This window comes from Microtus pennsylvanicus, chromosome 11 (genome assembly GCF_037038515.1).
Source record: "Microtus pennsylvanicus isolate mMicPen1 chromosome 11, mMicPen1.hap1, whole genome shotgun sequence".
Lineage (NCBI taxonomy): Eukaryota > Metazoa > Chordata > Mammalia > Rodentia > Cricetidae > Microtus > Microtus pennsylvanicus.
Genome location: NC_134589.1, coordinates 48,546,945 through 48,574,931, shown reverse-complemented (window position 1 = coordinate 48,574,931; position 27,987 = coordinate 48,546,945). Strand labels below are relative to the sequence as shown.

The 27,987-nt window shown below is 47.7% G+C and overlaps 1 protein-coding gene across 6 annotated transcripts in view; it reads right to left on the bottom strand.

Annotated features, from left to right (window-relative positions):
* Nucleotides 1–27,987, bottom strand: part of Spns3 (SPNS lysolipid transporter 3, sphingosine-1-phosphate (putative)) — a 53,581-nt gene that overhangs the window by 10,542 nt on the left and 15,052 nt on the right. For all 6 annotated transcript variants that reach the window (XM_075991748.1, XM_075991749.1, XM_075991751.1 and 3 more), the window contains one exon: nt 25,525–25,714. In XM_075991748.1, coding sequence (XP_075847863.1) covers nt 25,525–25,714 — 190 coding nt within the window. The remainder of the gene's footprint in view (nt 1–25,524; nt 25,715–27,987) is intronic.

The following is a 27,987-nucleotide window of genomic DNA, read 5'->3' as shown; positions in this document are numbered from 1 at the left end:
CCTCAGCTATGGTAGTGAATGTCTGTAACCTCAGCATATACCTGTAACCTCAGCTATGGTAGTGAATGTCTGTAACCCCAGCATATACCTGTAACCTCAGCTATGGTAGTGAATGTCTGTAACCCCAGCATATACCTGTAACCTCAGCTATGGTAGTGAATGTCTGTAACCCCAGCACATACCTGTAACCTCAGCTATGGTAGTGAATGTCTGTAACCCCAGCACATACCTGTAACCTCAGCTGTGGTAGTGAATGCCTGTAACCCCAGCATATACCTATAACTTGCCATGGTGGCACATGTCTGTAACCTTGGTCATAGTGGTGTATGCCTGTAATCTCAGCACATGCCTATAACCTCAGTCACGGTGGTGTATGTTTGTAACCACGCACATTTTCCAGGTGAGCCTGGGCTATGTAGTAAGATTCTGTCTTTTAAAAGAATAAAAAAAGGGCTGAGTGGTGGCGCACGCCTTTAATCCCAGCACTCAGGAGGCAGAGGCAGGCGGATCTCTGTGAGCTCGAGACCATCCTTGACTACAAGAGCTAGTTCCAGGACAGGCCCCAAGCTACAGAGAAACCCTGTCTTGAAAATGAAAGAAAGAAAGAAAGAAAGAAAGAGAGAGAGAGAGAGAGAGAGAGAGAGAGAGAGGAGAAGAAGAAGAAGAAGAAGAAGAAGAAGAAGAAGAAGAAGAAGAAGAAGAAGAAGAAGAAGAAGAAGAAGAAGAAGAAGAAGAAAGAAGAATCAGTGAGATGACCCCGCAGGTAAACACACTTGCTATCAGTCTTAAGAATCACACAGGCTTGGGAAATGAACTCTGCGTGGCAAAAGAACAGAGGTGATTGATATTGTGGTACACACACACACGTAATTATTTTGCATGGTAACTCACACACCATCATTAACTACAGAGTGAAAAAGCATATAAAAAAGAAAGACAGAAAGAAATAGAAAACAAACAAACACACTAAGGGCTGGCCAAGGAGGCTCAGCAGGGAAAGGCACTTGCCAGCAAGCCTGACAACTCGAATTCTATCTTGAACAGGATGCCAAGGGTGGAAGGAGAGACAACAAACATCCCCAATTGTCCTCTAACCTCCACACACGTGCCATGGCATGAACGCAGGCACGCACGCGCGCGCGCACACACACAGGGAGAGAGAGACAGAGACACACACACACAGAGAGATGAAATAAACATGCATTTTTGTTTTTTAGTCTCCAGTTTCGAAGAATTTGGTTGTCAGTTCATCTCTCAGGTCCAAGTCCCTCTTGGTCAGTCACATACACCTCACTTTGACATGTCCCCTAACTTGTTTCCCCTCCGTCTCTTCCCATCACTGTTCCTGCCCAGTGTGGCTAAGACAGCCAGGATGCAGGCACAGACCAGCTGCCAGCAACTGCCAAGATGCTTCCCCTTAGGTTCAAGGAGACAGGCAAATCCTAGTCTGCTGACCCTGTATGACCCCTCACTCTCCATCTCAGATGCTCCTTCTCTGTGCCTCCCCGTGTCCACTGCTGATGGCTTGATCCAGGCCTCTCCAGTTTCTCAGGCCTTATCATCTCCCTCAACACCCGCCCAGAGGGGACTTCCAAAGGGGAAATCTAATTCTGCCTTTGGCTCCTCCTCAAGGCCTGGCGTCTTCCCTGTGCCCTGACTTAGTTCCTGATGGGTAGGAGGGCCTGGGAACACTGCCTGGGACCTGAGAAATGGACTGTGCTGGAGAGCCCTGACCTCTGATATTTCATCCTTGATCTGGGTCAGCAACAACTGATATGTTTGACTTTAGCCATCTTAGCCTGAAAAGCTTGCACACATACAACCCATGTTCACTCTGGCACTCATCCTCACACACATACCAACATAAACATACACAGACTCCTGCACATACAACCACATGTATGCAAGCCCTCACACATGGTCATGTAAACTTCAATACACACGCACACATAGTCAAAACCTGAGATATGCACACAACACTCACATATCGGTGTGCACACATATGCAGGTAACAGAGGAGATATGCAAAATATCAAAAAAGATGTGCAGCCTGGTCTACAGAGCTAGTTCCGGGACAGGCACCAAAGCTACAGAGAAACCCTGTCTCGAAAAACCAAAAAAAACAAAAAAACAAAAAAACAAAAAAACAAAAAAACAAAAAAAAGATGTGGTATCAGGTACAGAATGATCCCTGCAAGTTCCAGCTACTTGGGAGGCTGAGGCAGGAGATCACTTAAGTTCAAAAGTTTAATCCTATCTGGGCAACATGGCAAAACACTCTCTCAGAAACAAAAACCAACTACACCATGGAAGCATGAATTAGTACTGGTGTTAGTATAGTCACAGGCTGTAGAGCTACTGAAGAGAAGCCTACCACGCACCCACACAACACTGTGGCCTTGTAGCAGAGCCAACAAGTCTCTCTCTCTCTCTCTCTCTCTCTCTCTCTCTCTCTCTCTCTCTCTCTCTCTCTCTCTCTCACACACACACACACACACACACACACACACACATGCGTGCATACACACACACATACTCACTCACTCTGTACACATTCACGCACAAAACATGCACACACTCATGTCTTTACGCATGCTCAACTCTCATCATTCATACACACAAAGGCAGGCACACACAAGAGGAAAGATGAAGGGTCTGTCCTGGGCAGGGCCAGTTCCCAAGGGCCTGTGTCTTCAACCTAAGCTCATCCCAGCCTCCAAAGTGGGCTCTTCTCTCTCTCTCTCTCTCTCTCTCTCTCTCTCTCTCTCTCTCTCTCTCTCTCTCTCTCTCTCTCTCTTTTTCTCGTTTGAGACAGAATTTCTCTGTAGCTTTGGAGCCTATCCTGGAACTAGCTCTTGTAGACCAGGCTGGTCTTGATCTCACAGAGATCCACCTGCCCTTGCCTCCCGAATGCTGAGATTAAAGGCATGTGCCACCATTGCCTGGCTTGAAGAATGGATTATAAAAGCCATTGTATAAAACCCATTGAGCAGTGAGAAGGCTACTGTCCCTTCTGAACTCATGGTACCTAGGAAAAATCTGCACAAACCTCCTCCACTTATGCAGCAATGCCACATTCAGCATGGTTGAGTCAGCCAGAACACAGACCTGGCTGCCAACAAGCTGCCATGTGGCTGGCATGCTCTAGCCACAGGCCTGCCAACCTGTAATGGCAGGGACTGGCATGGGACACAAGGGCACTGACTGGTCTCCAGAGGCCAGCAACCACCCAACAACCTGCTAAGCTGGCAGCTGGAAAGCGAGGCAGCAAGCTCTGGGGTCCTCCTGGCGAAATCCTGTCAGGCTGTGAACTTTCCTGATAGCTTGTGTTGTCATGCAAGGAGAGACGCCTGTGGGATCCTAGCAAGATGGTCAGACAGGCCTGACTGTGGGCTGCTGGTTACTCAATCCCAAAGAGCAGAAGGCAAAGGGGCTTCTTCCAAAAGTCCTCAAGGGCAGTATAAGGAAGTGGTAGGAGAATTTTGAAGATCTGAGGCATCACTGCTGGTACTGCCCCACAACTCTAGCGGATACACATCTTGGCTGATCATGGACAGAGTCTTCAAGCCTGAGAAGGACAGCCACCTTAGGTGATGTTAAGTGCCACAGGGATGCCCATGCTGGCTCTGCTCCTTGGGTATGGAGCAAATTCAATGTCCTGATCAAGTTTGTGTTGGGAAGGGCCTTAGAGGTCATTTAGGGCAGCTCCCGGGTAGAGACGGCAGCCAAGCTTGCATCATAGACTTTCCTTCTCTCCAGAAGCCGAAAGTAGCAAGGCAGGAGAAAGCGTTTTTCACCAAAGACAAGAACAAAATGTAATGAACTAAACATTAAATACTGGCAGGCAAGCAGAAAGGCAGATGATTCGGCGGTGTCTCCTCCCCAGAGCCGCTCTGCAAACCCTTCTGCTCGGCAGGAGAATAAAGCCCATAGGTGTCCTTAGCAGAGAGCAGTGGGGCAAGTTGCTGCAAAAATGGGGAAAGTAAACAATGACTCCCGTCCTGCCTCCACCAACCTAAAGGCAGCCCCTGATTCCAGAACGAGCTGTACCCACCAATTACACAGAGGAGCCCTGCCGCACACAGCATTTACCTAAATCCCTGCCTAGGAGCAGAGCCCAGACGTCCTACAAAGACTCCCTACTACCTGGTTCTGCAGACCCCTCAGGCGACAGAAAAACCTACGGGATCTAATGTTCAACTCAAACTGCAGCCCCTGTGCAGAAAAGGCCAGCCACAGAGAAGCCTGGACCAGAGTCAAGAGCTCTGGGAGCACAGTCAGTGCAGTATCTGAGCGGAGCTGCCCACACCCAGGCTCGGGGAATGTGATTTATGAGATTTGTATGCCCTATGGGAACTATGCAGGCATATAGGAAGGGGAGAGAGAAGGAGGCGGAGGGGGAAAGAAGGTAGAGAATAGGAAGAGATAAGGAGAAGGAAGTGAAAGAGAATAAAGAGGTAGAAAGAGAAGTTGGGAAAACCTTGTCTACAGCCATACCTCACTGAATGCACATCTGATCTCTCTCTCTCTCTCTCTCTCTCTCTCTCTCTCTCTCTCTCTCTCTCTCTCTCTCTCTCTGTGTGTGTGTGTGTGTGTGTGTGTCTGTCTGTCTGTCTGTCTGTCTGTCTGTCTGTGTATTTGGTTTTTTTTGTTTCTTTGTTTGTTTTGAGACAGGGTTTCTCTGTGTAGCCCTGGCTGTTCTGGAACTCTTTCTGTAGACCAGGCTGACCTCAAATTCACAGAGATTCACCTGTGTCTGCCTCCCGAGTGCTGGGATTAAAAGAGTGTGCCACCACACTCAGCTCACCTGATCTCTAATAGGAAGGAAAGGGGGCTAGAGAGATGGCTCAGTGTTTAAGAGTGCTCTGTTCTTCGAACACACATCAGATAGTTCATAAATGCCTGTTATTCCAGTTCCAGGGGATCTAACACACACCCTCCTCTGGCTTCCATGGGCACTGCACACACATTTCACACACGCACACACACACACACACACACACACACACACACACACACAGCACACATTCACACATACACATGAAACAAAATAATTTTTTTTAAAAAAAGAAAAGGAAAAAAAGGAGAGCAGAACAGCAAACAAGGAAGAGAGGGGGCCAGAAGGAAGGGAAAGAGCTGAAAGGGAGGGAGAGAGAGACAGGGCAGAAGCTAACCTAGAAGGCAGAAGGTAAGAGAAGGTACACAAGCATCCTTATAATTGTCTCAGACTACAGAATAATATAAGAAGGATATAAATTCAACACAGGAAGTGCTTACAGATAAAACCTGCCCTCAATAGGATAGGACATGAAGGGAGATGACTTACCTGAGGAAATATTACTAAACGGAGGAGCAAAACCACAAACAATAACAACGTGGAGCAAACACAATAAAAATAATCTCACTTCCTGGTGGTTGGTAAGAGGACAACAAGAAAAAAATCATAGACATGAATGACATAGAGGCAGGCGGCTCTCTGTGAATTTGAGGCCAGTCTGGTCTACAGAGTGAGTTCCAGGACAGGCTACACAGAGAAACACTGTCCTGAAAAACGAAAGAGGAGGAAGAGGAGGAAGAGGAGGAGGACGTGAGTGACTTGGAGGATGGACGGAGATGAGAGCGTGGCGCAGAGAAATGGGACGGTGAGGTGCCGAGATGTGCAACTAGGACTTAGCAGTCCTACCTTCTCACATTTTGCCCTGTTGACGTCTGCTCGCCTCATTCAAGTCCCAGCCCCAGCCATGACCCAGCACAAGGAACCTAGGGAATATTCAGACCAAATGAGGCAGGACCCACTAGTGACTCTGCAGAAGGAAAGCACTGCCAGGACCAGCTCTGAGATGCTGCGGACCACCTCCCGTGGGCGCACTTCCCGGCTGTGATTTCCTTAAATCCTTGCCCTGTGGTCAGTCTCCTGTCCCTACAGTCAGCTCTACCTGGCAACTTGCTCGGAGATGAGGTGACATTTCTGTGATTGGGCTGCAAAATACTGTCTCTTCCTTCTTAGTCATCCTGTCATTGTCCTCGTAGCCTGCACGCTGTGAGGAAGCAAACTGCTAAGTCAAAGCAGCCATTGGGAGAGTGTAGCTCACTGGGAAGGACTGTGCCTACCTTGCTTGAGGCCCTATGACTGATACCAAGATGGTAAAAAAAAAATTTTTTAAATCCATATATCAAGAAACTGAGAGGCAGCAGTCAGCAAGCAAAGGGGGCTCGCCACCCAAAGATCTGAATCTTGCAGGAAACCCACTAGTGAGCCTGGCCGCCTCCCCAGCTGAGCCAGCAGGTGAGCACAGAGACCTTGACAAAGACACAACTAAGCTGTGCCTGTATTTGTAACCCATACAGACTATGAGAGAACAATATTTGTTTTATATTGCTGCATCTGGGAGTGGTTTGTTACACAGCAATAGAGACTAATATACTGACTGACTAAGCTATTGAATTTCAAGAACAAATAATGAAATATCTGGCTACCCACTAGGGGGAAAATATAAGGATCAACATTAAGGATTTTAAAGACAAAGGCTGGACATGGTAGCCGAAGTGTTTAACCCCAGCACTTGGGAGGCAGAGGCAGTGGACCTCTGTGAGTTGGAGGACAGCCTGGTCTACATAGTTAGTTCCAGGATAGTCTGAGTTACATAGTGAGACCCTATCTCAGAAAACCAAACAATTAAAATTAAAAAAAAGAAAGAATTGGGCACCAGGGCACATGCTTGTAATCTCAATAGTCAGGAGGTGGATGCAGGAGGATCACTAGTTTTGAGTTTGAGGCCAGCCTAGACAGATTAGAAGAGCCCACCCTTTCCTAGGAGCCTTAAGCCAGGGGTTATGCACAGTTAAGCATCACAGGGCAATTCTGGTAAGCACCGTTAAGAATGATAATTTGGGGCTGGAGAGACCGCTCAGTGATTAAGAGCACTTGCTGCTCTGTCAGAGAATGCGAGTTTAATTCCCAGCATCTTCATGGTGGTTCACAAACGTCTGTAACTCTTTTTTTTTTTAACATGTTGAATATTTATTCAGGGGGTTATGGAGGGGAAAGGGAGAAGTGGGGGGCAGAGAGAGGAGAGACAGAAGAAGGGAGAAAACGGAGAGACACATGTGCTCCAAGAGGGAACAGTGAGACAGACAGACAGAGAGAGAGAGAGAGAGAGAGAGAGAGAGAGAGAGAGAGAGAGAGAGAGAGAGAGAGAGAGAGCCGTCTGTAACTCTTGTTACAGGGAATCATATGCTTTCTTCTGGTCTCCATGGGCACCAGGCATGCATGTCGTACACACATACATATATGTAGGCAAAACACTCATACACATAAAATTTAAAAAAGAAAACATACCCAGTATTCATGTAAAGAGTCAGGTATAGGGGTTTCCGAGTGTAATCTCGGTACTCCAGAGACAGAGCTAGGAAAAAAGAGGACCCCTGGATCTTGTTGGCAAGTTAGTCTACCTGAATCAGTAAGGCTGCATTCAGTGGGAGAGCCTGTCTCAAAAACCACAGTGGAAGCAATAGAGGAAGACACTGGATGTCAACCTCCGGCTTTACATGCACACGAAAATGAATAAATAAACAGTTTATTTAGGGAATGCTAATTTTGTGATAATTCTTTGAGATATACTTCTTGATATTTGTTTCCTTCGGATAAACTTCAACTTTTGGCAGCAAGCCACTCAACCATTTGAGTGGCAGTTGTCAGGTCCTGTTCCACGCCTGGCTGCCTCCAGCAGGGAAATGTCAGCCAAGCAGTCTGTTAGTAAACAGCGGCACTGCTTCCAGGACAGCCTCGCCATATTTGATTTTTGTTTTTGTTGTTGGTTGACCTGATTTGGTTTGGTGGTGGTGGCGGGGGGTGGAGGGTGCTGTTTTTTAAGATTGGGTCTCAGGGAACCTTGATCTGAACAGCTAAGGACAACCTTAAACTTCTGATTCTCCTATCTCCACCTTCTGGGTGCTGGCACGACAGAGGTATACCACTCTATGCAGCTTATGTAGAGTTAGGGCTCAAACCCAAGTCCTCGTTCATTTAAGGCAAGCACCCCACCATCTGAGCTACATTCCCAGTACTGGTTTTACTGTTTTGAGTTAAGATCTCACTAGGCGGCTCTGTCTGGCCTGGTAGCCTCTAGTCAGGATGGTCTTGAGCTCACCCCTCCTGCCTCAGAAATTCTGAATGCTGGGATCAAAGGTTATACATCACAGGATTATTTCACGTTCTCTACTACCACTCTGAGAAACACTCCACTTCAATCATATCGATCAGGAAACACCAGGATTCCCGCTCCAGACACCTTGGACTAGTCATGCCTGCTCCAGGCAGCTTGCATTCCAAGCCCCAGGAACTCCAGATGACCCTGATTACCCTGTAGCTATTCTCCCAGGCCAGGAAGGAGCACTTTATGGTGCCTCAGAAGAAAGTTCATGACTCATGACTATAACTGATTCATTCACAAGGCCTTTGGTTGGTAGCTTGAACAATGAGCTGTGATTGGGGCAAATTATGATGCCACATTTGCATTTTATAACTATATCACAACCACACAAGCCTTTGCTGGTTATATAAGGCTGTTTGGCTCACTTTGGGAGACACCCTCCTGAGATACCCAGTGAAGTTAGAACACAGGCCCAGTAGAAGGCTTCACTTTAAACGGTCTTTTCCTGCTTGCTTGTCCCTATTCAACGTAAAGCCGACTAAGCCGGTAGCATGGTGGTAGTGGCAGCAGCAGCAGAGGCAGTGGTAGCATCTGTAAGGTGACAAGACAGCAGCTGAACAGTTGCAGAAAGTACCAAGGGCAGAAATGGTAGGGATCACAGGTGGTGTGTGGAGACAGCGGAAGATGACGGAAATACAGGGAACAGAAACGGTAGGGATCACAGGTGGTGGAGCCAGCGAAGGGTGGCAGAAATACAGGGAACAGAAACAGTAGGGATCACAGGTGGTGTGTGGAGACAGCGAAGGGTGGTGGAAATACAGGGAACAGAAACGGTAGGGATCACAGGTGGTGTGTGGAGACATGAAGGGTGGTGGAAATACAGGGAACAGAAACGGTAGGGATCACAGGTGGTGAAGACAGTGAAGGGTGGCGGAAATACAGGGAACAGAAACGGTAGGGATCACAGGTGGTGTGTGGAGACAGCGAAGGGTGGTGGAAATACAAGGAACAGAAACGGTAGGGATCACAGGTGGTGAAGACAGTGAAGGGTGGTGGAAATACAGGGAACAGAAACGGTAGGGATCACAGGTGGTGGAGCCAGCGAAGGGTGGAGGAAATACAGAAAGCAGAAGCTATAGAGCCAATGATTACAGGTGGAGGACCACAGTCCCCAGAAGAGATCCAGGGGACTGCCAAGGTTTAAAAGCCAAGGGTCCCAGCACTCAAAGGTTAGGAGCTAGAACGCTTGCTCACTGACTGCTGCTGATTGCTGCCCCTAACTGCTGCTTAAAAAGCAAGGATTTTACTAGCTGAAAGTGCCCAGCCACTGGCAATCAAATCAGAGCAATGTCATCCAGCCTGAGCACCTACAATCACAGGTCTCTGCTTCTATGGCCTAAAGCGATAAGCTTCTAGACTCTACAGCTTGTAGTGGTTCTCAACCTTCCCAATGCTGCCACCCTTTAATACAGCTCCTCATGTTGTGGTGACCCCAGACATAAAATCATTTTCGTTGCTACTTCATAACTGAAATTTTGCTACATTATGAATCATAATGTAAATATTCGATATGCATGATATCTGATATGCGACACCCACGAAAGGGTCATTTGACCCACAGGGGCTGTGACTCACAGGTTGAGAACCACTGGCCTAGAGCTCTAAGCCTCTGAGTCTATCAGCCCAATGGATTCCTAAGCCTATGGCACCCAAGGGACCAGGACACCTATGCAGGAAGAATTAGTTCTCATGTTCTCGTGGTTTCCATCTGAGCAGAGCAAAAATAATGAGACTCTATCTCAGAGAAAGAAAAAGAAAACTATTTCAGCCAAGTTAACCCGAAATGCAACTACTTTGGAGGTGACACAAAATAAAGAACTCAGCAGAGGAGAATCAGTATACACGAACTGATAGTGAGCACCGACTTCATTTAAATATGGGACCACTGTCAAGCAGCTACAGTGATTATGCACAGAGAACAGACTGTGGATGTTATAACTCCAGAAAATGTAAAAATAAAAATCACAAAACTTGAGAGGTTAGGGAGAGAAGGGGAGGAGATCTCTTTCGTAGCTGGTACTCGTCAATAAATCCTAACTTTTACAGCTAATTTGAATTGAATACTTCTGACTTCACCTCAGAGTCTTCAGGTAGAATCACGGAAGTGACACATACTCTGTGATTCTGTTTCTGTGAAGTGTCTGGCAGAGGCGAGCTACAAAGACAGGAAGTCAACCGGTGGCTGCCTAGGCCTGGGCAAAAGATAAGAGATGGTGTAAAGATGGGGAGTAGCTTAGTTATTCTACTGTGATGAGACCCCATGAACAATGCAACTTAGAGGAGAAAGAGTTTATGTTGGGCCTACAGTGTCAGAGGGTGCGTCCATGACCATCATGGCGAAAAGCACGGTGCAGGCAGGCATGGCTCTGAGGCAGTGGCTGAGCGCTCACATCTTGAGACAACAACTGTGAAACAGTGAGAGCTAGCAGAGAATGGCGTGGACCTTTGAAACCTCAAAGGCTGCCTCTAGTAAGACAACTTCTCCGAGGACCAGGAAGTGGGATGGAGTGGTTGGGATGAGAATGGCCCCCATAGGCTCGAATGTTTGAATCCTTGGTCCCCAGCTGATGGAACTGTTTGGGAAGAACTAGGAGGTGTGGCCTTGTTGGAGGAGGTGTGTCACTGGTATCTTATCACAGCAATAGAAAAGTAACCAAGACAGGGAGTGACATTGATGGGTACGAAGCCTCCCTCTGGAGTGATGAAAGTGCAGGAGCTGGACACAGTTGCACACACCTAAAGTCCCAGCACTTGAAAGGCCAAGGGAGGACAATCCCTTGAGCCCAGGGATTCAAAACCAGCCTGAACAACACAGCAAGTCCTTTTCTCAAAAGGGAAAATCAATATAGAAATGGTCACACAGCTCTGAAAACTTAGGAAATCGTGAGCTACACATTTTAAATATGTGAGTTGTATGGTATGTGAATTATATCTCAACAAATCTGTTCTAAAAATTACAAAGTGGGCCTGTGAGATTGCTCCGTGGGTAAGGGCCCTTGCTTCCAGAGCTGATAATCTGAGTTCAATTCCACACTCACGTGGTGGAAAAAGTGAATATCATCCTGCAAATTGTCTCCTACCCTCCGCATGTACATTGTAGCCCCTGCACACACAGGCACATGCACACACACAAAATATGCAATTAAATGTAAAAAAAAAAAAGGTAGTTTAAGGTGCTGGAGAGACAGCTCAGAGGTTATGATGGTTAAGAGCACCCACTGGCTACTCTGCCAGAGGACCTAGGTTCAATACCCAGCAGCCACATGGTGGCTCACAACTGTCTGTAACTCCAGTTCCAAGGGGTCTAATACTTCTGGCTTCCATGGTCATTAGGCACACAGATGATGCACAGATGTGCATTCAGGCAAACTAACCATACACATAAAATTATAATCATTTGTAAAAGTTATTTAAAATCACATGACCCCAATTGAATGAAGACATTTCTGACTTTCTAAGCACAGTGGTACATGCCTGTAATCTCAGCATGTGGGAGCCTGAAGCAAGAAATTGCCACAAGTTTCAGACCAGCTAGACCACCCTGGGCTCCATACTAAGTTTCAGGCCAGCCTGGGCTACAGAGTGAGACAAAGGTATCTCTATAGAACCATAAGCCAAGGAACGGGTACAGAAAGACAAATAGAATGATGGGCATCTACCAAAACATACATGGATGTACATTGGCCAATATGCTGAGAGCAGTTACTTCTAAGAGATGAAAATGTGTATAACTATCTTTTTGTGCTTTCTGATTTATTTTATTTACTTTTTTTTCTGAGATAGAATCTCACTGTATATATCTGGAACTCAGTATGAAGAGCAGGCTGACCTCAAGTTCTCAAAGATCTTCCTTTCTCTCTGCCTCTCTCTCTCTGCCTTTCTCTCTGCCTCTCTGTCTGCCTCTCTCTGTGTCTCTGCTTCTCAGGTGCTACCTCACCTGTCAACCACTGGGAGATATATATAATACACACACACACACACACACACACACACACACACACACACACACACACACACACATATATACATATATATATATATATATATATATATATATATATATATATATATAGGTTTTTTTGAGACAGAGTGTCCTTGTCCTTGAACTCACCCCCTTGACAGGCTGGCTCAAACTCACAGAAATTCACTTGCCTCTGCCTCCTACCCCACTAACCGCTGATTTTTTTTTAAAGTTTGGACTGGAAGTTAAGAGTACTGGCTGCTCTTGCTGAAGACCTGGGTTAAGTTCTCAGCACCCACACACAGCCAGCAACAATCTCTAACTCCAGTTCAAGGGGATAAAATGTTTTCTACAAGCACCAGACATGCATGTGGTGCACATACATGCATGCAGACCAAGCACTCGTGTGTGTGTGTGTGTGTGTGTGTGTGTGTGTGTGTGTGTGTGTATGTGTGTAACTTGATACACGAAGTTAGTCTGGAATGTTGATAGTGCCACGCACCCCCAACCCCTGGCCTGAGAATGCCTGGAGGGTTATTCTGGTGCTGTTTCTCTTTATTCAAACTCCTGGCTTCAAGGTACCAGCCTAAAGCTCTGTCCTGAATCCTAGGCTCATATATATCAGCTGCTTCTTGGCATCTTCAGCTGGATGTTCTGAGAGGCAGCCTGCGATGGTCCTGAGCTGTATAAGAAAGAAACTGAGCAAACCCATGGAGAACAAACCAGCAAGTGGCACTCCACCATGGCCTTGCTTCAGTTCTTGCTTCCAGCCTGCTGCCTTGAGTTTGTCCCTCTGTGATGAACTGCAAACTTTATGATGAAATAAACCATTCCTTCCTCTGCTCGCTTTGGGTCCTGGTGTTCATCAGAGCAGTAGACACCCTAAGTAAGACACAGTAGGTCCAGTTGCCCCATGCTTCTGCCGTATCGCTTCCCCACCACAGTGGAGCGTATCCTCAAACCATGAAGCAAAAATAAACCCTTCCTTAAGTTGCTGTTGTCGGAGCAACAGAAAAAGCAACTAATATACATCCCAAATTTAACATGTCTAAATTGGAACCCCACAGAACTTTAAAAACAGCCACCCTGCCCCTCCCTTAGACATCCCCTCAATAAATAGCAACTCCTTCACTCCAGTGGCTCAGGCCCCAAGCCACAGAGAGACGCTCTCAACTCCTCTCTTTATACAAACCTGTCAGGAAATCCTGTTGCTCTATTTCCATCACACCCCCAGAACCTGACCACTTCTCCACATTTCCTCAATGGCCTGGCCCAAGCCACAGCCCTCGCTGGCCCGTAGCATTGGAAAAACCTTTTCATCCTGACTTGGTACCTCCCATTCCATCTCAACACAGCAGTCAGAGAACTGCCCCTGCCTTTTTTATTTCAAGCTTTCCTCTTATCTATTTATTATTTGTGCTTGTGTATACACACAGGGGAGAGAAGTGTGCACATACCACAAGGCCAGAGGACAGCTTGCAGAAATCAGTTCTCTCCTTCCATCTTGTTGGTTCTAGAGATCGAACTCAGGTCGCCAGACTTGGCAGCAAGTGTTTTTACCTGCTAAGCCATCTCGCTGGCCCCAGAGAGAGTTCCTTAAGCTGTGTGACTGACATTTGCAAAATAGCCCCAGTTAATCCTGCTACGTCACGTTCATGCCTTTATATTGTGCTCTTCCTCAGTGAACCTGGGCGGTCCCTATATCACCTGGACCATCAGAAGAAGGCAGAAGCAATGTTCTTCCTGGGGACTAGCAGACTTTGTGTCTTCCACTTTGGTCTCTTAGCTACTGTTCTGAAACCACCATGAAAGAAGCTGATCTACTCTAACAAAGGATACAGAGTCATACAGAGAAGAGCCTCAAGAGACCAGCGTGGGCATTACAGCCCATCCCAGGTCAGTGCAGCTGCATGAGGGAGGCAAAAAACAAAACAGGAGAGAAACCATCCAGCAGTGAGAAACAGTACTTACATTTAACAGCATTGAATGTTAGGGATGTGGCTCAGTTGGCCGAGTGCTCAGCTGGCATGCACAAAGTCCTGCTTTTGATCCCCAATACTGTTTAAACTGTGTGCACTGGTAAACACCTGTAATCCCAGCCCTTGGGAAGTGGAGGTGGAGGCAGGAGGACCAGAAATTCAAGGCTATGCTTGGCTACATAGTGAGTTCAAAGCTTCCTTAGTCAGGGTTACTGTTGCTGTGATGAAACACCACAAGCAAAAGCAATTTGTGGAGGAAAGGGTTTCTTCCACTTCCACACCACTTCATAATCAAAGGAAGTCAGGACGGGAACTCAAACAGGGCAGGAACTTGGAGGCAGGAGCTGATGCCGAGGCCGTGGAGAAGTGCTTTTTATTTACTTGCTCCCCTTGGCTTGCTCAGCCTGCTTTCTTATAGAACCCAGGACCACCAGTCCAGGGATGGTATCACCCCCAATGGGCTGGGTGGGTACCAGGTGACCGCGAGCGTTTTCTCCACCCTGTCTTGGCTCACTCCAATCCCAGGTACTTTTCCTTGATTCCCACAGTCACTCTCTCTTCACTGGAGTCTCCAGCTGGGCTGCTCTCCCTGCACAGGTTGCTCCTCCCCACATCACAGGGCTCCTCACTTGTTTCTGGCCAGTATTAAACATTCATCACAGTGAGGGTCCTAGATGCCCCAGGCCCTCGAATTGCCACCCTATTTCCTTGTCTGTTATTCCCCACAGAGCACCTTCTCCCTCTGATTTATATTTTTTCACTCCATGTAGTGTTAGAGGCTGATTCCCTCATTTCTGCCTTCACCACTGATTTTAATATGGGTTAAATGATTTACTTCACCTATTTAAAACAAAGCAAAACAGAGCCTCCAGCCCTCTTATTATTCAGCCCTCAGCCCTCCAGAATCTTGGTGTTTGCCCTTGTATTTCTTAGATAAAATAAGATTTATGCTCCTATTGTGTAGACTGATTTTTCAAGCCAACAGACCACAAAGACCTTCTGAAAAACCAGGCCTACTTAACAAAGCTTTCCGAAACTAGCCAATCACAATGACATCAAAAACTTTGACAACGTATTTGTGTTAACAGCATAAGTGTCTGCTTTTCTTTAAGCTTTGCTTACTTGCAAAGGTCATGAAAGACCTATATACAATTCTCTGGCCAGGCAGTACTGGTGCACACATTTAATCCCAGCACTCGGGAGGCAGAGACAGGAGGATCTCTGTGTGTTCAAAGCCAGTGTGGTCTAAAGAGCTAGTTCCAGGACAGTCAGAACTACACAGAGAGATCCTGTTTTGAAAAAACAAACAAACAAAAAATTTCTCTACTGCAGTTGAGGGACACTTACATTTTCCTACTCCCAAAAATGGGGCTATAATTAGGCCTGGCTATGAATAAATTTTACACTGCAATATCGCCATGCTCCTGGGTTTCAACACTATTACCATAGATTGTGTCCTATCTTGTCCAGTACTATTCTGGCAGTATTTAGAATGGTGTATGACACACAGGACATGCTGGGACATATTTGATGGGGACAGGGATCCTTGCTGCTCCTCTCGGATAAGAGAAGGCCTCCAATCTATTCCTTGAGACCGTGGACATATCAGGACAGGCATTTCCTCAGCTTAGGAAGCCCAGCTGAGGTTGGAGGTGCAACTTGAACCTCAGGCTTCTCACCTGTGATACCAAAAGAACAGAATGGAGCTGGAGAGTCACAGCCAGTGGGCGTCTGGACTGTGTGCACGGACATGCTTCCCTTCAAGGCGAAAACTCAGAGGGACCCAGACCAGGGTCAGGGGACAAGACCTGAGCCACACTAACCAATTGTATTTTCCAAAGATGATGATTTTTTTGTCATCACATGCTCTTTCAGTCATTGATCCTCCCATCAAAGGACAGACTCTAGGGAGCTGGAGAGATGACTCAGCAGTTAAGAGCACCAGGGACTTTTCTGGAGGACCCGGGTTCAGCCCCCACTCCCATACTGGACAGCTCACAAGCACTTGTAGCTGCAACTGCAGGGAAACTGACAGCTTTTTCTGACCTTCTCGGGCACCCCAAAATAAGCAGACACACTCACACAGGCACACAAATACACACACACAGGCACACACATACACACCCTTGTAAATCAAAATAAATCTGGTTGTTTTTTTTTAAATGGACTCTGTTTCTCCAGCCTGCTGTTTTGAGCAGGAAGTTGGGGCTCGAGAGAAAGGATCACTTTCAAAGTAACTTTCTAGAGAACCAGTCATATAGGCAATATGGCTTCACCTGGCTCGCTATCCCTGGATGCTTGTGCTTGGAATCTGGTCACCATGCTGTGAGAGAGTCTAAGCCACATAGAGAGGCCATGGGCAGGTGCTCCAGCTAAGTTCTTATCATCTGCCAGACAGCTCTGACTTCCAGGATCCAGCCCTTACCCATCTGCCTACTTGACTTCAGGTAGAAAAACGATGCCACCCCCTCCTGCCTCCAAATGGAAAATCTGTGAGCAGAGCAAATGCTTTCACTGTTTTGAGCGGCCAGGTTTCATCACATAACCATAGTAACTAGTACAGGCTCCGGAGTCCATTTATCTCCTCGGCGAAACCACAAACAAGTAGCCTCCATCTATTGCTGAGAAGACTGAGGATCAGCGAGGCCAGTATCTTGCTCTAGGATACACAGCTAGGAGGTGAAGAAGCAGGAACGGCAGTCAGATCTTTCAGATTCCCCAGAGTATACTCCCTGCCATGCCCCAATGCTGGCTGCTTCACCCTGAACACAGAGCCCACCACAGTGGGACTGTCACCATCCCACCACATCCTCCAGCCACGAGGTCAGCCATGGTTGAGCCCCTGCATCAGGCTCACTTCTCCTCTGAGGACAAACCCCTTCTCCTCTGAAGGGCAGCAGCTCTGGGAAAAGAGCCAAGGGAGAGGTGAGAGCCAAGACCTGCTGCGAGTGTGTCTGGATCCTAATTAACGGCTGGGAAGTCCACTTCCCTTGCCAAGAGGCCCGAAGGATGGGAGATGGAGCCCTCACACCTGCAGGTGAGCCACAGGGCCTGGGCTCCCACAACAAAGGCCCGGGCCAGGCTTTATGTGCTCAGGAAACTTCATTTCCATGGAACTCAGGAAAACTTGGTCTCTACCAATTTGGGAGCAGACACACTGTACTGCCAAAACCTGCCCCTACCCACGCACCACAGTTACAGCGACCAAAGTAAGAAAAAAGCTATGTTCAGCTACACACAGGCATACACACCCCACGCAACTATCTGCATCCCCTGATATTCATGCACAGACCGGGTAGACAGAATAGAAGGGCACACTCTTACACACCATGGACATAAATGTGCACAGACCAACATGATTCAGTATGTGTGTTAAACATATATTTTACCTGGATATACATGTGCATAGCAATGTACACGTGCAAGAGCACACATACATACAATCCTACTCATTTACAAGAATATGTTTATACTTATGTGCGTGCACACATCAATGCACACCACACACACATTTTTTCCCATGGGCTCTTCCCAAGGTGTTGCAGATTTTCTCCCAGAACTACTTCCTCCTTTAGACACAGAGGCAGTGAAAGAAGGATTTTAGTCCCTGGAAACTCAAAGGATAAATTGGATGGATGGGTGGGTGGGTGGGTGGGTGGGTGGATGGATGGGTGGGTGGGTGGGTGGATGGATGGATGGGTGGATGGATGGATGGATGGATGGATGGATGGATGGATGGATGGATGGGTGGGTGGATGGATGGATGGATGGATGAGTGGGTGGGTGAATGGATAGGTAGATGAGTGGGTGAATGATGGATATAGATGGATGGATATGGATGGATTGATAGATAGACAGACAGATAGACAGATAGATAGACAAACAGATGGATGGATGAGCCAGTTAAATAGCAGACCACGCTGATGTGGCACTTCTTATTTTTTTAAAGCCCAACAGGAACCAATTCTTCCATCTTTTTGGACACCTTAACACTGATCCCTAAACTTTCCCCCAAATCTAACAACATTATCACGGTGGCCTATGGCCAGTTACCACCTGCTGAGGTTTTAGGAATGAGGCCATGTCCCCTGTAATATAGCCAGCTACAGAATTCTCCACCAGTACCTGCATTTGGGTGGGTGTCCACATCCCCTACAAATTCAGAAAGAAGGAAATTAAGCTGCTGACCATCCTTAAAGTTCACTTTCCTGCCTCCTCCCTGTGCTACCACCTCAAAGCAAGGTCTGAGGAGTCAGCTATGAGTCTTGGTCCCCTGATACCGCGTCAGGGCTGTTGGGAGATTCTAATAGCTCTGCCTTTAACATTCCTGTAATATCTAATTGCTCCTCAGCATACCGCTGCTGCCACTCTGGTTTGTCCCCTTCCGCTCTCATCTGAGGGAACTCAGCCTCCTGACTCCTATGTGTTCCTATCTTTGACATTCCTACAATGTCTATTTTCAAGTGAGTAGCCAGAGAAATGCTATTAAATGTAAGTCAACAACAGAGAACAAAGGCAGAAAACCGATGTACCCAATAGTTAGTTCTTTGAAAGAGCAGCAAAGTGACAGCCAGGCATGGTGGCACAGTATTGTAATTCCAGTACAAGAGGCTGAGGCAGGAGGACTGAGGGTTTGAGAATAGCCTGGGCTATATAGCAAATGCTGGGATATCCTAGACTACATAGTAAGAGCCTGTCCTAAAGGCGAGGAGGGAGGGAGCTCATTGAGAAAACCCAGCTGGTAAAGGTGCCTGTGCCAAGCCTCACAGCTTGAGTTCCGTCCCTGGAATCCATATGGTGGAAACAGAAAACTGAGTCAACTCCCCTAGTTGTCCTCTGACACACACACACACACACACACACACACACACAGAGAGAGAGAGAGAGAGAGAGAGAGAGAGAGAGAGAGAGAGAGGCATACATGCCCACACACATATATACACATAAAATAAATAAATGCTTTTTGAAAAGAAAAATCAACAAACTGTTAAACTGACACAGAAAAAGGAAAGAATATTCAACTTAATAAAATCGGGAATGAAAGAGATACTGATATCAATCTCATAGAAATCAAAAGACCTGCCAGGCAGTGATGGCACACGCTTTTAATCCCAGCAATTGGGAGGCAGGAACAGGCGGGTCTCTATAAGTTTGTGGCCAGCCTGGCCTACAGAGTGAGTTCCAGGACAGGCTCCAAAGCCACAGAGAAACCCTGTCTTGAAAAACAAAACAAACAAACAAACAAAATCAAAAGGCCTAAAAGGAAATGCTATAAACATTTATATACAAAGAAATTAGATTACTGTAGATTAATTATAAAAAAAATTCCTAGGAAAAAAGTGAAAAGTACTTCTCTTTGCAAAAGAGGATAACCTTTACAGAAAACCACAACTAACCAAGATGCAGAGTTGTGGAGCCCAGTCCCAGCTGATACAGTCACAGCACAACTGTTGCACCTAAGGCTCAGGGAGCACGGGGTGGGGACAGGAAGATGACTGTAAGAGCCAGAGGATCAGGGAGCACGGGATGGGGGAGGAAGATAGCAAGAACCAGAGAATCAGGGAGCACGGGATGGGGGGGAAGCTAGTAAGAACCAAAGGATCAGGGAGCACAGGGTGGAGGGGAGCTAGTAAGAGCCAGAGGATCAGGGAGCACAGGGTGGTGGTGGGAGCTAGTAAGAGCCAGAGGATCAGGGAGCACGGGGGGGGGGGAGCTAGTAAGAGCCAGAGGATCAGGGAGCATGGAGGGGGGGAGCTAGTAAGAGCCAGAGGATCAGGGAGCACGGGGGGGGGGGGGAGCTAGTAAGAGCCAGAGGATCAGGGAGCACGAGGTTGGGGGAGGAAGATAACAAGATCCAGCAGATCAGGGACTCTTAGGAAAGTCAGAATGTCAGAAAAGCTCATCAGTATGATTGCCTAAACACGAGCTGAACAAGGACAACTATAGGCGTGCTAAGGTGGATGGCTAAAGCTCATGAGACCTAACCCCACACAAAGAACTACAGGACTAGGGAATGCTGAAAGCAGGAGAAATCGTCTTCTCCAGGAAAGAGCACTCCAATTGGTAATTCAATATCAAATGGTCAGTCCTGAAAACGTGTGTGTGTGTGTGCGTATGTGTGTTTATATATGTATGCAACTATATACGAGCAATATTATACAGACTAAGCAGGTTATACTTATGTATTTAAGAATATACACAATGAAGAGGAATGATGGAATATTATCATTTCAAAAAATAATTGAAAAATCCAAACTAGTGAAACTGTCAAAAAAGAAACAGAAAAATCTGAACTGACCTTCAACAAGTAAATATTGAGTCCATAATCAAAAACTTCTCCCCAACAAAAGCCCAGAACCAGATGGCTGCACTGATGAATTCTACCAAATGTTTAAAGACAAATTAACACAGATCCTTCATAAACAGCAGGAAGAAAGACAGACAGACTCGCTAGGTCATCCTAAGGCCATTGTCCTGCACTCCACAAAAATACAGATGCAAATACACATTTCCCTAATATCCCCAACACCATCCTTACAGATGCAGAAATCTTCAGCAGAATGCTACCACCTCACGTCCAGCAACAGAGGAGAAGAGACCCCAGGAATGCAAGGTTAGCTAAACATGCAACTCTCGATGCAATTCACTAGACTAGCAGATAAACATGCAACTCTCGATGCAATTCACTAGACTAGCAGATAAAAAGGTGCAGCCACAATACCATCCCTGCCACAGCATAAAATCCCACCCTGCTCTGTCTACGCTTCTTCCACCTGATGTCCGAAGGCCCCATCATCCTCTCTGTGCTCGCCTCCCACTCTCTTTATATTAACGAGGGTGGTCTCCTTGCCATTCCTCAGACCCTCTAGGCCCTTTCTAGTTTCTAGTGACCGACTCCCACCTTACTCCAGCATTCCTGATGCTGCACTTGGGCCTGGAGTGCTGAGAAGGGTAGGAACAAGGCTAGGGCCCTGCTAGAATTCACTAGCTGGAGCTATAAGAGGTCAGAATGAAACTAGGCATGGCGGCACTTGTATTTAATCCCAGCACTTCTGAGGCAGAGGCAGGCAGATCTCTGAGTTCAAGGCCAGTCTGGTCTACAAAGCTAGTTCCAGAACGGCCAGAGATACATAGAGAATCCCTGTCTTAAGAAACAAACACACACACACACACACACACGGAGAGAGGGAGGGAGAGAGAGAAAGTGAGAATAAAGAATATGTCAGAATCAAATAACTTGATCCAAGGATGAGAGCACTGAGAAGCAGTAATGCTGGGGACAGAAAACTAGGCCACCAATAAGAGAAGGAAGGCCTCAAGAAGAGCCAGTGTTAATCTGACCTTGCCCTGGAGGCCCAGAATGGTATAGACATATGGACAAGGAGGGGTGATAAGTGGACTGAAAGGGGGGCCACTGAGTATGCTCTAGGAATCTAGGAAGGGTCCCGAAACACAGAAGTGCAGAGGGGGAAGGGCCAGTGAGGCTGGCTGTCAGGGCAGTTCATGTGAAGCTTTAAATGCCAGGATGAACTTATACCTTCTTCCAGAGAACCAGGGAGCTGCGCTAGGCTTTAGAGCTGGCAAGGACCATGGTGTCCAGAAGCTCCCCTGGCCATGTAGGATGAACAGACACAGCAAGTAAGGTGATGGAGGGCAAGAAGTGGGTATGGCAGAGGACAGTCCCAGAGAAAGCTGGGAAGGCTGATGATACAGGGCAGGGGAGAAGGAATGGGCAGGCGCAGTGGGACTGGGTGGTAAGGACTTCGTGAATGCGGACTGGTAAGGGTAGACTCAACTTGCATTTCAGGTCACAACTTCCAGTAGGCCCGGGGTAGTAGCACAGACAGAGCCTTGGAGAGTAAGGGCTGCAATCTGATCATGGAGACTCGACCCACAGAACACTCCAAAAGTCAAGACATTTCTAGCACTGGAAGGTGGATGCCTCCTTGCTTTGAGCACCTTCCTGGCCCTCACTCCCAACAGGGACAGGACTGGAAAAGAGTTAGACCTCTCCTAGAGGGCTTGATCAGCTGAGCTGCAGTAGCACTCCTAGATGAGACACGCAGCTCTGAAGCCTGCCAGACTGCAGAGTGGGGGACAGCTGTGTCCCCAAAACATAGCCAAGAAGCAGCCTGCAGGAGCCAAAGAAGACATTAGCAGAAGCAAAGCTGCCTGCCAGGGCCTCTGCCAGGGCCCCGGTCCACCTGGGCCTCAGTCTCCCTGCAAGTTTAGTCCCTGTCAGTCCCACCAGCTCTCCCCAGTAGAAGGGACAATCCCTGCCTCTCCACTCCACCCAGACAGGAAGCATGGAAGCATCTGTTCGTGCCCAGCTGCTTCTCTCCTACAGAATCACAAGGGCACAGACATGATATATCCAGGCCTGAGGCAAACATCTGTCTGTCTTACTCTTTTGTTGCTCTCTCTGGGCCTCCGTTTTCCAGTCTGTGAGATGGGATGAGAAAAATCTTCCATGGTGAACCTGTGAGAGGGATGATGGTAGCCTCTTCCAGTCTCCAGGAAGTTCAGGGAAATTCCCCTGTGCTGGCTAGTTTTTTGGCAACTTGACATAAGCTAGAGTCATCTGAGAGGAGAGAGCCTCAGCTGGGAAAATGCCTTCATAAGATCAGTCTTTAGACAAATCTATAGGGCATTTTTTAAATTAGAGATTGATAGATTGATGGGGGAAGGGCTCAGCCCATTGTGGGTGGTACCATTCTTGGACTGGTGGTCCTGGATTCTATAAGAAAACAGGCTCAGCTCCGTGGTGGTGGCACACACCTTTATCCCAGCACTCAGGAGGCAGAATCAGGAGAATCTCTGATTTCAAGGCCAGCCTCATCTATAAAGTGAGTTTCAGGATGGACAGGACTACATAGAGAAACCTTGCCTTGGGAAAAGGGAAGAAAGGAAGGAAGGCAGGAAGGCAGGAAGGAAGGAAGGAAGGAAGGAAGGAAGGAAGGAAGGAAGGAAGGAAGGAAGGAAGGGGCAGAAAGAAAGAAAGAAAGAAAGAAAGAAAGAAAGAAAGAAAGAAAGAAAGAAAGAAAGGCAGAGAGAAAGAAAGGAGGGAGGGAGGGAGGGAGGGAGGGAGGGAGAGAAGAAAGGAAGGAAGGAAGGAAGGAAGGAAGGAAGGAAGGAAGGAAGGAAGGAAGGAAGGAAAAAGCAAGCTGAACAAGCCATAAGGAGCAAGCCAGGAAACAGCACTCCTCTGTCAACACTGTCCTGAGGTTCCTGCTCTGAGTTCCTGCCCTGAATTCCTTCCACAATGAACTGTGGTGTGAAAGTGTTAAATGAAATAAACCTTTTCTTCCCCTGTTTGCTTTTGGTCACAGTGTTTTATCACAGCAATAGAAACCCTAAGACATCCCCTGAAGAGAGCACAGGTGCACCCTAAGGCATCTTCCACCGACTGCCAGCCAGTGTGTCCAGGAGCAGGCTCCACATCGGGCCTGGAGCATTTACTTTTTTTCTTTTCTTTTTAAAAATTTATGTATTTATTTTATGAGTATGGCTCTTTTGTCTGCATGTATGTATATCATGTGTGTGCTGATGGCCTAGGAGGCCAAATCCCCTGTATGTAGAGTTACAAGTTGTTATAAGCCACCATATGGGTGCTGGGAATAGGACCCAGGTCCTCTGGAATAATAGTGAGTGCTCTTAACAATGAACCTCCTCTCCAGCCCCTTCTTCTTCTTTCTTTAAACATTTGTGTGAGTGTGTGTGTGTGTGTGAGAGAGGGAGAGAGAGAGAGAGAGAGAGAGAGAGAGAGAGAGAGAGAGAGAGAACCTCTCCATCTACCATGGGGTTTACAAAGATCAAACTCAGGTCACTTGGCAGCAAGTATCCTTACCCACTAAGCCATTTCATCAGCCCGCCCCCAGGGAATTTCTCAAAAGAGATCTTTTCTTGGCAGGCAGTAGTGGTGTCTACATCTTTAATCCCAGTACTCAAAAGACAGAGGCAGGTGGATCTCTATGAGTTGGATGCCAGCCTGGTTTATAGAGAGAGTTTCAGGAAAGCCGGGTGAAAAATAAAAAGAAAGAGAAGTTTTCTTAGATAAGGACAGAAAGGGACAGGCAGGACACCTGCTAAGTTTAGGTCCTCTTAGACTAAAGCCACCTCAAGGCCTCCTCTGTGCTCGCCAACCCCTGTTAGGTGGCACTAGGAAGTATGGTCTCTAGGGACTGAGTCCCCTTGGGGAAGTCTTAGGGTGAAGTGCAAGAGGGAGCAGAGTACAGAATGGGGAAGGAGAGAGACCAGGTGAGCCTGAAGGACAGCATTCAGGGGAGTCACGAAGGTCATGGGTGTGCACTGCGGTGAACTGCTAGAGAGGCCACATCGGCCTTAAGGAATTAAGCAAGGTGGGAGCCCACTCCAAATCTCCAGAAGTGTTCCCAACCTTAGCATCTGGGCAACTGTCACTCAGAAGGCAATGACAGAAAACAACGCCTTCCCAGGTAGCCCTTGTCCATTTTCTGCCATCCTTCACCTGCTCAGCCCGACAGGAGTCAGAATCGTGGGGAGGGGTGGTACCCATGACAAAGGACAGAAATGCGACAAGGAACCTGGGCACATAGTGGGTCCCCTCATCCCAGGGCAATTTTCTGTGCCTGGATAACAGCCTTATTCAGAGGCAGAGCAGAAGCTGTGATTTAAGTGGAACCAGACGTTTTAGTCCTTGAATGTGACTGGCCATAACAGGACAGTCACCAGGACCGCGGCAGGGGAGAGGAGGCACAACAGTAAAACCACAACCAATTTACTGAGTTCAGCCAGCTCAGTGGACCTGATGCCTATGGTCAAGGGTGCAAAGCTGGTTCTGTCCTCCTAGAAACAGCAAGTCCTTCCCACTTGGCGGGAGAGGTAGGAGGGTGGCAACAATGAATAGTGACAGGATGCTTGACAATCTGGGGACACTTCAGAGGAGTGAATAATGACTGTGGGAAGAGAAAGATTTCCGACAGAAGAGGAACAGACACAAGCAAAAATGTAGACCCCTAGGCAGAATATGGGTCACAGGAGGGACTAGAATGGAATGCTGGCTATAACTGTCTTTCCAGCAAGGTCTGCACCAGCCATGACCAACCTTTCTCATCTGGAACTTGGGGGACATTCCCTCGGCCTCCCCAGGGTTTCAACACACCCTGGGACAGGTAAACATTCCTACCCTACCCAGACAACCAACCAGTAGGCCAGAGAGACTCACTCCACAGCCAAAAGGGGACTGCAATCAAATCTAGTCCCGCCTCTTTTGGGGCAGTTCTCAGAGACCAGGCTGGAAGAGATGACCCGTACAATGAACACAAATTCACAGCTTAGTGTGCACCTGCATCCTCAAGGGTTTCCCACCCACTCCCAGGGGGCCCTCACTTACATAGGAGGCCAGGAGGGTCCTTGAGGCCAAGATGAGAGCCAGGTAGAGGCAGGGAGCTGCAGCAAATAGACTGGAAGCGCAGATGAGGGGCTCAGCCCTGGGGTTCACCTTCTTGTACCTTCTCGAGGCCTCCGCCCCCAAGATGACACCAATAATGCCAGTTGCGACCGTCAGTGCCCCAAAAATCAGGCTAATGGGAAAAGACAGAGAGAACCTGGTCAGACCTGCATCCTATCCCTGCCTCCAGGGTCAGGCTACCTGACCCAGTTACACCATCTGGTACCAGCAGGAGGCAAGCCCAGAGCTGCAGCTGGAAAGCTAAGGACCCTTACTGTGTCGAAACCTCCACCCAGGCACATCCACGGTGACCTCTGTCTCACCGCTCCAAAAGCCCCACTCAGAAATTTTAACTCTAGGGCCCCACCCATCCTCAATGCTTAGATGATGGCACACATTCACCTCTTTTTTGTTGTTGTTCACTTTGTTTTGGTGGTGGTGGGGTTTGTTGTTTGGTTTTCTTCTTTCTCTTTTCCTTTTTTTTTTTAAGATAGGCTCTTGTTATGCCTTGGCTGGCCTGAATCTCACTATGTAGACAAGGCTGGCCTCTAGCTCACAGAGATCCACCTATCTTTGCCTCCCCAGTGCTGGTATCAAAGGCAGGTGCCACCACACCTACACATTCCCCTCTTGAATCTCGCCCATCTTCACACTGGCTCTGTATATCTCCCAAGCAGCCCCCAATAGCACACCTTTCCCACCCATTCTTGTACAACTTCAACCCCATAGGCTTTGACAGAGATTATCTCTCTACACAGATCGTCAGAAAGCACTTCTTCCTCCTCCATGACCTTATTTTTATGTGTGCATGTAGTACCAATGGTGGTCAGAGGAGGCATCAGGTCCCCTGAAGATGAAGTGACAGGGAATTGTGAGTCGCCACACGGGTGCTGGGAACACAGCCCCAGGTCCTCTGCAAGAGCAGCCAGTGCTCTAACCACTGAGCCTCCTCTCCAGTCCCAGAAAGTGCTTCTTAAGACACGATTGACTATGTTCCTAACCACACTTTGTCCAAATCCTCCATCAGCTCTCAAATACCCAGAGATCAGGTCCCAGCTCCCTGAACCTCAAGTCCCAGCTCTGCTCTTCTTATCCTCAACTCTGCAAACCCCGCGTACTTCCATTTCTTCATTTGGGACACTCTGCAGTAGTTTTCTTGTTTCCTTGCTTGCTGTATTCTCAGCTTTCCAAATTCCTGCTCTGCCCATGTGACTCTCACAAATACTCCCTCCCAGGGGACACCATCCACTGTGCCCACGCTGTCTACTTTATTTCCATTGGTCCCTGTAGCACTATCTACCATCCATACCTTGCAGATTCCTGAAAAGCAATGTCCAGATTTGGTTTCTCTCCTGTCCTCTGTGTTGGGAGCCCAGAACATAAATGACACATGTTAAACAAACAAAAACTCTTGCAAGACTAGGAAGGGTGAAGGGCAGTATCAGACAGCTGCTGGATACACAGACAGGATCTGCACAGACAGACAGACACCATCACCCCACTGCTCCTTTTAAAGGACTTTCAAGGCCTCACTGAGACAGTGACCAATGTGGACTCTGACAGCCAAATCTAACCAGGCTCTTCCAGCCACTCAGTGGCACTCTGGTGTCCTCTCTACAAACCCCTGCCAACATATGGCCCCATGGGACTGGCCCTGTTGACCAGTGTGGCCTCCTCTCTCAGACCCTCATTGCACAAATGACAGTTCTCTGTGCCAGTCTCATGATTTCTGGCCAGCCTCTGTGGCCCCAAAAAACACCTGTCTCCCCAACCATGTCCCCTCTCAGACACAAAAATCGCAGACTTGTGTGAGATGGCCAGGGCCCAACTGTTATCCCCATGAGAGCTGAGGAGAGTAGCTCAGTCAGTTCAGTGCTTTGCCTCTCAAGCACGAAGACCTGAGTTCAATCCCTCGCATCAGCATAAATGTCGAACATGATGATGTCATGCTTTCATAATCTCAGGCTTGCGAAAGCAGATATGGGTAGATCAGTCAGGCTCTCTGGCCAGCCGGCCCAGCCTAAAAATCAAGTGGACAGTTCCTGAGATGTGACACTGACTTCTACACACACACACACACACACACACACACACACACACACACACACACACACTCAACAAATGTGACATGTGGGTTGGCTCTCTTGCCAGAAGAAAATACGCCTCAGCCTGTAAGACCTTCAAGTACCACCCCCAACGCAAGATCCCAAGGGGCTCCTATAAGCTCTACAGCAGTCCAGACTCCAGCTGCACACACCCCGAGATAGGACTTCTACTCCCTGCCATGCTGCAACTTCCTCTGGGCCACTTCAGCTTCAGGGTTGGAAGCTCTCCCGTGGCTGCACAGGAAGCTTCCTCCTGGTGTTACTTAATTTTTTTAGTCAACTTGTCACAAACTAGAGTCCT